Below are 14,730 nucleotides of genomic sequence, written 5' to 3'. Positions count from 1 at the left end.
TGTCACTTAATATTATTAAACTGAAGATATAAGTGGTGAAATTAAACATTTATTTGTTCTGTTTTCTGCAGTTAGCTCTTAAGTTAACCGTTTAGCCTATTAGCTTAGCATATCACTAGCATCTTCTCCTATTCATTTTCATCACATTTGTCCTCACTGTCGCCACCTAGTGATACATTGTATGATTGTATTCAATAGAACCTTTAAAGTCTGCATGTAATCAAAATTGACCCTATTTACTTTGTTAGCACACATTACTAGTCTTGTGGTGAACAATTCATCTGTGCAATTTAATCCACAGAATAAAATTGTTTGTCTTCATAATCTTCAATCAAAATCTAAAAATTAGCTTTGCGGACATTCCTTCTCTGATGATGTCAGTTTGACTGCTTGGGCAGAACATCCTTTAACCACTCCCCTCCAACCGCCAGTCTGCGTTGAGCTTTGACAGTGAGTAAAAAAGACGCATAACAAACAGAGATGGCGATGAGTTGCGTTTTAGGTTGTGGCTCTCCCAAAACTCTTTTCCCAATCCCCCAAATACCCTGGATGAGGGCCCGATGGCTTGATTTTTTGCAATTTGAAGAAAGAGGGATATCTAAGAGGTCACGGATGTGTTCGAGGCATTTCACCCGTGAATGCTTCAAAAATTGGACAGAACACAAAATGGGGTTTGTGAAATTTCTGTCCTTAACAGATACAGCTGTCCTGTCAGTGTACACCACTGGTACCTCACAAAGTTTGAGGGTAAGTGAAACTAGCTAGCAAGCTTGTCAGAAACATAGTTTTAGGCTACTGTTCTAAGCAATGCACCCTATTTAAAACCTTGCCAAAACGCAGTAATTAAACACCAGTTAATTTAATAAAGGTTGCAGTAGTAATAGCAAATAACAATTAGCTTTACCATTGGGAGACATCGAGATGCTCTCAAGGGTGAACTTGCTCCAGATCCTCCATGTCCAGGTCACCGTTAGTACTCTCAGCAGGTAATGGCTCAAACATATAAGGCCTGATTCCCGCAATAAAATGATCCTCTGTGTGCTCCTGCTCCTCGTCCTCCTCCGCCTGCTGGAAACAAACTTCTTCCCCATCGAAAGCGCTTGCTGGTGGTGTGTCAGATGGCGAGTAGTCCTCCACAACTGATTGTAAACTTGCGTTCATATCTGCCTCTGTATGGAACGCCTACTTTTTTAGATCCAATCAATTCCCAATGGATAAAATCCCATAAAGTCCCGCCCTCTATTTTTTCTCATTCAATATTCCGTTTCACTCGGAAATATGTCACGATACTGAAGACGGTCGCAACTTCCGTTACATGCGGACTTTAAGTTTTGGTATATTAATAATTTTACAAACTTTTCATTTGTAATCCTTGTGGTTATGGTTAGGTTTAGGGGTAGGGATAGGTGTAGGGTTGCTGCAGGACTCCAAATAAACACAAACAACAGTGTATAAATGTGACATCCAACTGTTACAAGACTAAGCATTTCTCTGGTTATTTGAAGGTGGCATGCCTTGTAGTGGGTGTGTCTTGTAGTTGTCTTGCAGGATCCAGGTAGACCCTTCTCATGGTTTTGGCTTCACATTCATGAGCGCTGCCATATTTAGATCACATGACTAGCTTAATATAACTCACTTTATCACAATAATCCCCTGTAATTGGATATTCAATTAAATCACTTTCAGAGATCAATAACTGAGAACGTCTGTTTTTGCATGATGGTGCATCTAGGTGTCAGCGGAACAAACACGAATATTACAGAGGGCGCATTTACAGAATTTCATTTAGATATCTTTTATTTTACAATTGATTGCAATCTTCTTTTGAATGATCCCAATACTGATTCTTTAAATCCTAAGATCTATCTTTCACTTTAAATTTACTTCCAGTCTGGTTGTGTTGATTATTATATCTTTTATATACATGGCAATTGAACTGCATAGTTTGGGCCCTGTTGTTAATTTTTTTAATTAATATTTTCATAATGTACCAAGGTAGGTTACCTTTATAAATAACAGCATTATCTGAGAGAGAATTACTTATATATGCAAAAAAAAAAAAAAAAAAATTGACATTATAACTGAAATACTGTACATCCTAATGAATCAATCAAATTGAGCTTGTGAATCAAAATTGGGAAATCTGTATCGATACCCAGCCCTACTTGTTAAATATATATTATTTTGAAAACAGGTGAACTATGGTAATGCTACAGTGTCATCAACATTCATCCATGTAATCAGGAAAATGTAAGTGTATGAATTGGATTTTACAAACTGTCGATCTACTTACTTTGCTTAGTTACATGAACTCGCACGGGGGCAGATATCTTCTCTGCAGCCTTGTACCATTCTCCATGGTTGTGCTGTAGCCATGCGCTCACTTTACATGAATAAAGTCCTACGTCAGACATGTCCGTGCTGTGAATCTTTATCTGGAAATCCCATTTCCCCAACCGTCTCACATCCACAACATCAGACGTGTTGGTCAGCACGCCGTCACGATCCATGTGCGCCAACACAAGGGTGGTATTCAACAGCCACGTCACTTCCAGGTCAAATGTGGGCACGTCGTCAGTCGTAATCGAACAGGTGAGGAGTACAGAATCTTCCGTTGACAACGTAGTGCCATCCTGGACTTCAACACTGAGGGAGTTCGCTGACAATTTAAAAAGAAAAAGTAGAAAAAACATGTATCAGAAATGGATCTGATATAATTAAAATCGCAATGTGCAACCTAAAAGTATAGTTTACCCAAAAAAGAAAATACTCTAATTTTTATTCACCCTCACATTGTTTAAAACCTGTACGACTTTCTTGGGTTACAAATAAAAAGAGAAGTTCATACTACAAGCTTGAAGTGTGTATTAAATTTGAGAGGTGCAACAGAGAGGAACATACTGTAATTAGTGAATAACAACTTAAATTTTCAATCCGTTTCTCACAAAAAGACATGGAATATAGCGCACAGTCCATACAGACTACTTTTATTTAGGAATACACAACGTTTTGACTGCAATTTTTGGCAAAAAGATTTCGGTTTTCGCAGAAAGAAAAAAATAGGACGAAAATCTTGGACGGACCTTTGAACAGAAACCGATACTTTAACATTTCGGTAACAGAAACACTTGTATAGAGAAAAAGCTTTGTTTATGTTGCACATTAACGTCCACATCCCCAAAAGTAAAGTAATTGTTCTCTTGGTTATTAGCGCATTTAATTCAGTGCTCCGTTATTTATTGTGTGTCATGGTCGTTACTGTCAAGCTCCAACATGGCATTAAAGAAGCATAAAGGCAGCATTAAAGCAGTCTATATGACTTGTGTATTATATTCAAAGTGTCTTGAAGCCATATACAGTAATAGTTTTGTGAATCGCAAAGGTATGTTAAATAAGTAAATATACTTGAATAATATGAATGTGCAGCACAATTCAGTGAATGAGTGCTGCTCTGTTGTTGACACAAGCATGCAGTGCTTCCTGGAGTGTTCCAACAAAATAAAATCCAGAGGGATTAAAGTAAAAAATTAAATAAATAATGACTGAAATTGTATTATTGTATAATATAACTATTTTCTTGTTATTATTATATTATTATGATTACTATTAATATTATTATTAATAATAATAATAATTTTTCTGCTGCATTTTTCAGTTGAGTAGTTAACAAAAAAGGTTTTATCAAGTTGAATAAGTCTACACATTTTTTTTATTATTCTTCTTCTCTGTATACTCTATTTTATAATGAAATGTGTAGTTATAGAAAAAGTATTTTCGATGCATCCCTAATAATACACTGATTCTTGAGATAATGGACAAAATATGTCTTACATACAAAAGTCATTTTTATCTTAAAAATCAAGAAATTCATAATAATAAATATACTGGAAAAGTTACATCTAAAGGAAATGTGTATACTCAGGGCATTTATTACTTTTAAATAATTTCATTAGATATTTTTTTTAAATGCATGCTCTATACTTGGAAGCACATGTATCTTAACCTGTCCTCAGCAAGAGGTCACAATGTTAAACTGCCAAACAAAGTGTTTAAAAATGAATAAAAAATAAATAAATATACAATGAATGGTAAGGATCTGCAAGATATAAAACAATCTAAAAAGTAAACTTTAAATTATATTTTACTTTTAAAACTGCCTATAAAATTTGTGTAAACTTTTTTTTATAATCCTGAATAAATCAGACAGTGTCATGGTCAGCTATAACTATGAGTACCATTTTCACACTTCCTGCTCATGGTGGATGCAACAGTAGGACACATGGTCTGGTAAGTTTTATATATTTTTATATTTTAAACAAACAATGTCTAAATCTCTGCAGTCACAGCTTTAACATGTCAACTCAGTCATTCCCATTATGATCATTTCTGTTAGAATTGTGGAATAATTTTGGCATTTTATAAGACAACAAAATGTTTTTTTTTTCCACATTTTAGAATAATAGTAAAGTCATTAATGGAATAACATAAATGGAACTATGGGAATTATGTTGTGACTAAACAAAACTGTGTTATATTTGAGCATCTTCAAAGTAGTCACCCTTTGCCTAGAATTTTCAGAAATGTACTCTTGACATTTTCTCAACCAACTTCTTGAGGTATCACCCTGGGATGCTTTTTAAACAGTATTGAAGGAGTTCCCATCTATATGTTGGGCACTTATTGGCTGCTTTTCTTAATTATTTGGTCCAAGTCATCAATTTCAAAAACTTTTTTTTTTTTTTTTTTATAAAATTTTAGCTTTATATTGAAATAAATTAATATGGTGGCACAATTATATTTTTGTCTACAAAACTAATTTCAAACATTTAAGCATACGCCTTCAGATCAAAAGATTTTTAAGATCATGAGAAACATTTCGGTCAAGTGTTTCAAACCTTTTGACCTGTAGGGTATTTTATCACTTATCTCCTTTACTGAACACCATTATTAGATAATTAAAGACTTTACACTCTTGTTGGATGGATTAAATTAAAATAGCATGCTTTACATTGTGTCTAATGGATTTGACACAAATTACAGAAGTTATAAAGTGAATAAATGTCAATTTTCAGAAAAAAGTGTTTTTATTAGGGATGGCCATTTAAGTACCACCTGTTTTCTCCAGGAGGCAGTAAGCAAAACTTTAGCTTTATAGGCAATGTGCAGCTTATACACAGAACAAAACAACCATTCAGCAGACAGCACAACATGTTCTTGCGTTCAAAACACAACTTAATGTAGCACAAATCCGAACTAAGGGATCTCAAGACGTGTTCTTCAAAGTATTAAACTACATTTAACTTGACACAGTGACCTAAAAATTGTATTTTTATGACGCGATGCATTTATCACGATATCACGGTTCGATTTCGCTTTTAATTTCAATTATTTGGGTATAGTTCAGTTATAATGTCCATTTTGTTTGCATACAGTATGAAAGAAATTCTCTTTAAGCTAATGCTATTATTCATTATACAGGAGACCTTATAACTTGTTAAATTACTTTGTGTCATTTCTGTGACATTTTAGCTTTTTTTTTTTTTTTAAATGTTGTCCATGTACTACATCAATATATAGGGTATATTGAAAATGCATATATTATTTTGCATATATACAGTATATTGTTACATGTTTGTTGTTTACACGCCTAATTTGTTCTATTTACAACTATTTGTTTAGATATGTAGAACAAGTGCTAAAATGGTACTGTCTCTTTAAGACCTGTGGCAGGTACTTTGACAGTAATGTTTGTTTAGTTGAATGGTTTCTTTACAGCATCAATGCTATGTGTGATTTGAATTTAATGTTTCATTTGTTGTTTTTGATAAATAACTGACTGTAGAGAACTGAAAGTATATTAAAAGAGACATTATTAAACAAAAAAATGGTTTACTTGGATCTAGTATTTGGACACACATCACACAGAAAGAGTCAAAACTGTTCCTCTCAGCACACAGTGAAAAGATCTCGGTGCTGAACGTCTTCGCCACTACACCACTCAAACACTTGTGAGTGAAATCTAAAAAAATGACCAGCCAGTGGCTAATCACAGACATTTTTTTGTAACATATGGGAAGTATTTCCAAACGTCTAATTGTTGAAGATTGCAGCTAGAAAGAAACAGCAATCTTGGCATTTTAAGAATTGACACTTGGCTTGTACAAATGAAGATTACGTAGAAGATCAATATTTTTTCCCGGCCCTAGATTCAAATGTGTGAAAGAGTTCCAGTGTGTCCATGAGTGAAACCGTGAATCCTACAGGATTCGTGCCTCATAGGAGCATCTCTGACGGCACTGAAAATATCACGATATCTCACGATACATAGATCTAATTATCGATTCAATATTGTAAGAAAAAGTATCACGATATATCGATATTTGATTGTATCAACACTAGGGATGTGCGAGACTGGTCGACTAGTCGACTAAACGGTTCTGATGCTGCTAATCGACACTGGAATTACTAGTCGGTTAATATTTCCCCCCATTAAAATTATCATAATTTTTACACATTTACGTTTGGCTTTATATTTTTACAGAGGCTGCACTTATATTACCATCATATTAATGTTACATATTTTAAATAGAATTAATAATAAAAATATTATTTAAAAAGAGGATTTCTGGAGCAGATACAGAGTTTAATTTCACCTCAGGCTGCGCGTGCTTCTTCCCTCTCTCACTCGCGGCGCGAGCAGGAAAATATCCTCTCGCTAGACAAGCAAACTCAGCAAAGTAGTAATGAAATCACTTTGGTGGTGCGGGAATGGATGTTTTCATATTTGAGTCTTCTTTAAATTTGTGCATGCTTGTACGTTATTTTTCCACTGAGCAGGCTTTTTCAAGCACAGGATAGATGCCTCAGGTGAGTCAAGTCCCATCTTTCACCGGACCATGTCGGCAGGTTAATTTTGCTCATCCAAAAAATTATGCTTTTGAGTAAGTAGCCTAGAAAATAACTGTTTTAGGCTAGGTATGCCATTTTTTAATCTGCTGATTAAGAAGGCTATTTTCAACAAGGTGCCGACTGCTGAATGGGTTAAACTATATTTTCTTCTGTGTACAAGTCATGTTTAGAATACATTAGGTTTATTGTAGGCAACATCACAGGCCTATTTTTTTCTATCCTATAGCTAATTTATTTATTTTTTTTTTACATCGTAACTGTTATTGGTTAACGTTCTTTACCAAACAGCTGTCATATTAGATCAATGGTTAATGCACGACTGCACGTCGTGAAATACCCGCAACTTTTCAGTGCATTTTTTTCTCTCTCATAGATTTGGCATAGTCTACCTGTTAATTATTTTCAACAATGTCCTGACTGTTTTAATATGTTAAGTAACTTGGTGATTTCCATTTAGAACAGGCTTTTAGGGTTGTTCCATTGATCCTGCACTATTCATTCAATTGTTTTTCAATAAATATGTTAAATATTTGCAAACGTTGATTCAGTGAATGCGTGTCATGTTCTATATTTAACGTACAATGATCATAATTCAAGGCGAGGATGTCGCAGATAAATGCCCCTTTTCAGTGGAATTTCGCATCGGATTTGGAATAGATCAAGTATTTTAAATGGGTCACATAAACACCCTTTTTTTTTTTTTTTTTTTTTTTTTTTTACTGTTTTCTGAAGGTTAGTTTCTCTTTAGACTAGTCGACTAGTCGGTTACAAAACTTCTGTTTAAACGACAGTCAAATTAGTCATAGCGCACATCCCTAATCGACACAGCCTTACTCCAAAAGCATCCATCTGACGCATGTGTACATTGACGGGTCCTTAGACAAGCCCTCATAATAAATGACTGATTGACAAAATTCACTTGCAAAATGGATTGCTGTGAACTGTATGCCAATGATTAACTTATGTTCAATAATATGCAAATAAACAATGCATTGGATTCTAAAGCTGCTTTTTGTATTGTCTTATCAATGCTTAACTCCTATGCCACAATAATGTAATACATTGTATTTATCGATGTAATACATTGTATTTATCTGATGTAATACATTGAGTTATATATATATATATATATATATACACACACAGTTGTGCTCAAATGTTTGCATACCCTTGGAGAATTGGTAATATATGTACCATTTTTAAAGAAAACATGAGTTAGCAGGCAAAACACATTTCTTTTATTTCTTATAGGATTCATATTCAACTGTAGGTTATAACAGAATGGCACAATCATAAAACATAACATGGCAACAATGAAAAAAATGAAATGACCCCTGTTCAAAAGTCAGCATACCCTTAGTTCTTAATACTGTGTATTGCCCCCTTTAGCATCAATGACAGCGTGCAGTCTTTTGTAATAGTTGTCTATGAGGCCCCAAATTCTTGCAGGTGGTATAGCTGCCCATTCATCTTGGCAAAATGCCTCCAGGTCATGCAAAGTCTGTGGTCGTTTTGCATGAACCACACGACTGAGATCTCCCCAGAGTGGCTTGATGATTTTAAGGTCAGGAGACTGTGATGGCCACTCCAGAACCTTCACCTTTTTCTGCTGTAACCACTGGAGGGTCAACTTGGCCTTGTGCTTAGGGTCATTGTTGTGCTGGAAAGTCCAAGAGCGTCCCATGCGCAGCTTTCGTGCAGAAGAATGCAAATTGTCTGCCAGTATTTTCTGATAACATGATGCATTCATCTTGCCAACAATTTTCTCAAGATTCCTCATGCCTTTAGAGCTCACACACCCCTAAAACATCAGTGAGCCACCACAATGCTTCACAGTGGGGATGGTATTCTTTTCACTATAGGCCTTGTTGACCCCTCTCCAAACATAGCGCTTATGGTTGACCATAAAGCTCTATTTTGGTCATGTCACTCCAAATTACATTGTGCCAGAAGCTGTGAGGCGTGTCAAGGTATTGTCGGGCATATTGTAACTGGGCTTTTTTGTGGCATTGGCGCAGTAAAGGCTTCTTTCTGGCAACTCGACCATGCAGCTAATTTTTGTTCAAGTATCGTTGTATTGTGCTCCTTGAAACAATCACACCGTCTTTTTCCAGAGCAGCCTGTATTTCTCCTGAGGTTACCTGTGGGTTTTTCTTTGTATCCCGAACAATTCTTCTGGCAGTTGTGGTTGAAATCTTTCTTGGTCTAACTGACCTTGGCTTGGTATCAAGAGATCCCCGAATTTTCCACTTCTTAGTAAGTGATTGAACAGTACTGACTGGCATTTTCAAGGCTTTGGATATCTTTTTATATCCTTTTCCATTTTATAAAGCTCCATTACCTTGTTACGCAGGTCTTTTGACAGTTCTTTTCTGCTCCCCTTGGCTCAGTATCTAGCCTGCTCAGTGCATCCATGTGAGAGCTAACAAACTCATTGACTATTTATACATAGGCACTAATTGCAATTTAAAAAACCACAGGTGTGGGAAATTAACCTTTAATTGCCATTAAAACCTGTGAGTGTCACCTTGTGTGTCTGTAACAAGGCCAAACATTCGAGGGTATGTAAACTTTTGATCAGGGCCATTTGGGTGATTTTGGTTATCATTATGATTTAAAAAGGAGCAAAACAACTATGTGATGATAAATGGCTTCATATGATCACTATCCTTAAATAAAAAAGTTTTTTTGCATGATCAGTCATATTTACAAAATCAATGCCAAAATTTCACAATTTCTGCCAGGGTATGCAAACTTTTGAGCACAACTTTATATTATTTGAAAATATTTAAAGATAATTAATTCATCTTTATATATTGAATTATTGTTATTTGAGGTGCTCTCAGCAATTATTTATATATGCGATTAATTCGATAAATTAATCGGGACACCGTGTAATTAATTCAGTTAAAAAAAATTAGCGATTGACAGCCCTAGTTTTTATAAAACCTTGTTTCCTTACATTGTTCATTTGCTGAAACATCTACAAATCTATCGATTTCAAATTAATTTAATAGAAAATAAATAAATAAATAAAAAACTCATATTTTAAACAAGTTTTGTACCTTAACTCAAGAATCAGGGAATAACATTTAGAATTTGTTTAATTATTCCACAAAATTCTAATTTAAGACAATCAGTTATGGCCCACAATAATCATTTCAGTGCATCACTACCTTTATTGTACTTTTTTTTACTTTTTGAAGCTCAACAGGTCGTGGTCACTATTTGCTTTCGTTGTATGGAAAAGAGCAGCATAAACATTCAGAAAAAAAACTCCACTTGTGCTCAATGATAAGAAGTCAGTCATACAGATTTAGAATGACATGAGGGTGAGTGAAGTATTCTTTTAATTAAAAAAAAAAAAAAAACTTAATACCTTACCCTTAAAAAGGGATTGGTGGAACAATGTGATATTAAGTACATCACGTTTAGACTGCATTAGCAAAGCATACCGTATATACAGTTGAAGTCAGAAGTTTACATACACCTTAGCCAAATACATTTAAACTCAGCTTTTCACGATTCCTGACATTTAGAAAACATCGTAGAAAACATTCCCTGTCTTATGTCACTACTTTAGTTCAGGATGTTTTAGTTAGGATCACTACTTTATTTTAAGAATGTGAAATGTAAGAAAAATCATAGAGAGAATTAATTATTTCAGCTTTTATTTCTTTCATCACATTCTCAGTGGGTCAGAGGTTTACATACACTTTGTTAGTATTTGGTAGCATTGCCTTTAAATTGTTTAACTTGGGTCAAACTTTTCGGGTAGCCTTCCACAAGCTTCTCACAATAAGTTGCTGGAATTTTGGCCCATTCCTCCAGACAGAATTGGTGTCACCGAGTCAGGTTTGTAGGCCTCCTTGCTCGCACACGCTTTTTCAGTTCTGCCCACACATTGTCTATTGGATTGAGGTCAGGGCTTTGTGATGGCCACTCCAGTACCTTGACTTTGTTGTCCTTAAACCATTTTGCCACAACTTTGGAGGTATGCTTGGGGTCATTGTCCATTTGGAAGACCCATTTGCGACCAAGCTTTAACTTACTGGCTGATGTCTTGAGATTTTGCTTTAATATATCCACATAGATTTTCTTCCTCATGATGCCATCTATTTTGTGAAGTGCACCAGTCCCTCCTGCAACAAAGCACCCCCACAACATGCTGCTGCCACCCCCATGCTTCACAGTTGGAATGGTGTTCTTTGGCTTGCAAGTCTTACCCTTTTTCTTCCAAACACAACGATGGTCATTATGGCCATACAGTTAAATTTTTGTTTCATCAGACCAGAGGACATTTCTCCAAAAAGTAAGATCTTTGTCCCCATGTGCACTTGCAAACTGTAGTCTGGCTTTTGTATGGTGGTTTTGCAGCAGTGGCTTCTTCCTTGCTGAGCAGCCTTTCAGGTTATGTCGATATAGGACTCGTTTTACTGTGGATAAAGATACTTGTCTACCTGTTTCCTCCAGCATCTTCATAAGGTCCTTTGCTGTTGTTCTGGGATTGATTTGCTCTTTTCACACCAAACTATGTTCATCTCTAGGAAACAGAATGCATCTCCTTCCTGAGCGGTATGATGGCTGCGTGGTCCCATGGTGTTTATACTTGTGTACTATTGTTTGTATAGATGAACGTGATACCTTCAGTCATTTGGAAATTGCTCCCAAGGATGAACCAGACTTATGTAGGTCCACAATTTTTTTTTTCTGAGGTCTTGGCTGATTTCTTTTGATTTTCTCATGATGTCAAGCAAAGAGGCACTGAGTTTAAAGGTAGGCCTTAAAATACATCCACAGGTAAACCTCCAATTCAGTACACCTCCTATCCGAAGCTAATTCAAAGACATTAGTTATTAATCTTAAAGTTCATTAAAAAATATATATATTTTTTTTCTTTTTAAAACACTGGACCTTAACTCTCACTTAATATACAAATTTAAAACCATGACCTGCACTGCACATAAATAACTAATATTGGCATTATATTCATGTTGTTTAGCCAGAGGGGAACTGGCCCCCACAGTGAGTCTGGTTTCTCCCAAGGTTATTTTTCTTCATTAACCAACATCTTATGGAGTTTTGTGTTCCTTGACACAGTCACCTTCAGCTTGCTCACAGAGGTTCTAAATACAATTATTATTTAATTTCCATACACATTTTACAATCATATTTAATCAAACTACACAATGATCACTGTAAGACTTATTTTTTTTTATTATACATATTACAGTTTAATTGATTAATTTATTTTATTTTTTTAATGCAAGATTTCCTGTAAAGCTGCTTTGAAACAATGTGTTGTGAAAAGCACTATACAAATAAAAATGACTTGACTTTTTGGCTAATTGTCTAAAGGCTTGACATCATTTTCTGGAATTTTCCAAGCTGCTTAAAGGCACAGTTAACTAAGTGTATGTAAACTTCTGACCCACTGGAATTGTGATATAGTCAATTAAAAGTGAAACAATCCGTCTGTAAGCAATTGTTGGAAAAATTACTTGTGTCATGCACAAAGTTGATGTCCTAAACAACTTGTCCAAACTATAGTTTGCTAATATTAAATCTGTGGAGTGGTTAAAAAAATTATGTAAGTGTATGTAAGCTTCTGAATTCAAATGTACACACACACACACACACACACACACACACAGATATATTATTATTACTTTATTTTTATTTTTTTTGGTGCATTGTAATCTCTTTAATACTTTTGGTTACATTCAGAGTTTTCTCAAAGAACACAAAGACACTGCGAGTCTGTGTTTGTGTAATGTCTGACACCCGTAGTCTTCTCGTTTTTAATTAAAACCTCCGCAGTAACATTGACAGTCTATATGGTAACCGGGCAGGAATTTCAGCAGCAATGAAAATTCAAACACTCGGTTTGTGAGAAAGGTCTGGAGACATTAAACAAGATAAAACTGCACAAGAGAGCAGTTACTGTCCTCAAGCGAGGCGCACATGACTCGAACAACCATAATCAAAACTCATTCTCTCATTTTCTCATTTTCTCTCCATCTCCAAATGAATCTCTTTGCACACACTTTCAAAATCTAATGGCACGACTGATGAAACAGCCTTTGGGAAACTTAATGGCCAAATTAAAATCACAGCGATATTCACAATGTTGCTTATCAGCAGCGAAATCATTGCAAAAATATACCCACAAAATAACAGAATAAAGCCATAACACAACAAAAATTGGCCACAACACAGATTAATAACTTTAAATTTTTATTAATAAATAAATATTTACCTTCAGTCTTCTTAAGGTCAGCTTTTCCTTTAAACTTCCCTTGTGAAATTGAAATGCAGTATTTGTACGACTATTCCATTTCTATTAATTCCTTTGTGGTATATTTTATTGCATTATAGGCTATTTTCATTGGGTTGTGGCTTAATTCCATAGTTTTGCCTCTTCTTTTGTAACACAGTTAACTCTCTGAAGTACACTAACCTGTAGGGGTGACGGCAACTTCCCCCATCTCCATCGATTTCTCCTGAATCCTCTTCCAGGCACCCTGCTCTCTCGTCCACAGTCCAGCCTTACACACATACATCCCCTCATCTTCTGGCAGAGCTCCGGACAGCACAAGACTGTGAGATACACTGTTTCCCATTTCTAGACGTATTCCACCATCTTTGTAGCGTTGCATGGAGTTGACTCCAACCGTCACACCCAAATCAGGACCAAAGGTGAGTAATTCCTTCAGTACAAATTGTCCCTCCTTGACCAACCAGGTAACAGACACGTAAATTCCCTCGATCAGGTTACGAGAGACGTTGCAAAGGAGCCTGATGGATCCACCCTCAGGAACAACAGAGTTTGGGGCCTCAGGTGCCACAATTAGACTATTAGGAACAACTGCAAATTTTTAGAGAAGCAGATAAAAAGGTTTTTAAAATCATGAGAAACAAATTCAGAACAAACTTTTGATTATGTACAGTATATTTACACACAGTGGACCCAAAATGTATTTGGACACTTAAGCAACATTTAAAAATGCCATTGCATTAGAGAACAAAATATCAAGCCAAGTGGCATTTAATTAAGAAAGACAGCACAAGTACAATTTTAAAGCAATACTTTTCACCAAAAGAAATATGACTTGGAATATTTCCAAGTCTTCTGGAGAAACACCTGGACTATACAATATTTTTATGTAACCAATAGAAGTCGACCGATAGTGGATTTTTCAGATAGTGATAACTAAGGTGGTGGAAAAGGCTGATAACCAATTAATCGCAGAGATAAATTCTGTAACGAGGAATGTTCCTACTACCATTGGAGCAATTCAAATTCGATGTACCACCTTGATGCATTAGGGGGCAGTCAGTGCTCTGGCTGTACAGGCAACGCACCTTGTCAAACCAATCTCAAGATGCATTTTTCAGAGTGTCAAACAAAGTTTAACTTTGCACATCATCCTAAAAACACAGCGCTTATGACTATAGTTGCTGATAACTATGACTGATGACCAAAAATGTAAAATAGAGCAAACTAGGCCAATAATTGGGATATCTTCAATGATATGAAATTAAAACAAATTATATTTTGACTTTTAAAGACACTTTTTCTATTGTCTAAATGCTTCACTCGACTGTTGCCACAATATATAGTATGTATATGATGTAATGTATTTGACTTACAATAGTCTAGTCTACGATGTAGCCTGAAATTCAATATTTATTATACATATTTATAATTATTTGAATTATTTTATTCTAAATTACCTTTATATGGTGGCCTTTCACTGGAAATATTGATGTGTGATTAATTTGATTATTTAATTTAATTTAATTAAAATTTGAATCGAT

At 35.3% G+C, this 14,730-nt stretch overlaps 1 protein-coding gene across 2 annotated transcripts in view; it reads right to left on the bottom strand.

Annotated features, from left to right (window-relative positions):
- The window catches only part of LOC127444912 (prostaglandin F2 receptor negative regulator-like), a 58,886-nt gene that overhangs the window by 30,982 nt on the left and 13,174 nt on the right, over positions 1–14,730 (bottom strand). For both annotated transcript variants that reach the window (XM_051704567.1, XM_051704568.1), the window contains exons 3-4: positions 13,370–13,777; positions 2,294–2,659 (exon numbers count right to left, since the gene is read on the bottom strand). In XM_051704567.1, coding sequence (XP_051560527.1) covers positions 2,294–2,659; positions 13,370–13,777 — 774 coding nt within the window. The remainder of the gene's footprint in view (positions 1–2,293; positions 2,660–13,369; positions 13,778–14,730) is intronic.

Source organism: Myxocyprinus asiaticus, chromosome 8 (assembly GCF_019703515.2).
Source record: "Myxocyprinus asiaticus isolate MX2 ecotype Aquarium Trade chromosome 8, UBuf_Myxa_2, whole genome shotgun sequence".
NCBI classification, from domain to species: domain Eukaryota; kingdom Metazoa; phylum Chordata; class Actinopteri; order Cypriniformes; family Catostomidae; genus Myxocyprinus; species Myxocyprinus asiaticus.
Note: the sequence above shows the minus strand (reverse complement) of the source record. Positions and strands in the feature narration are given on the sequence as shown.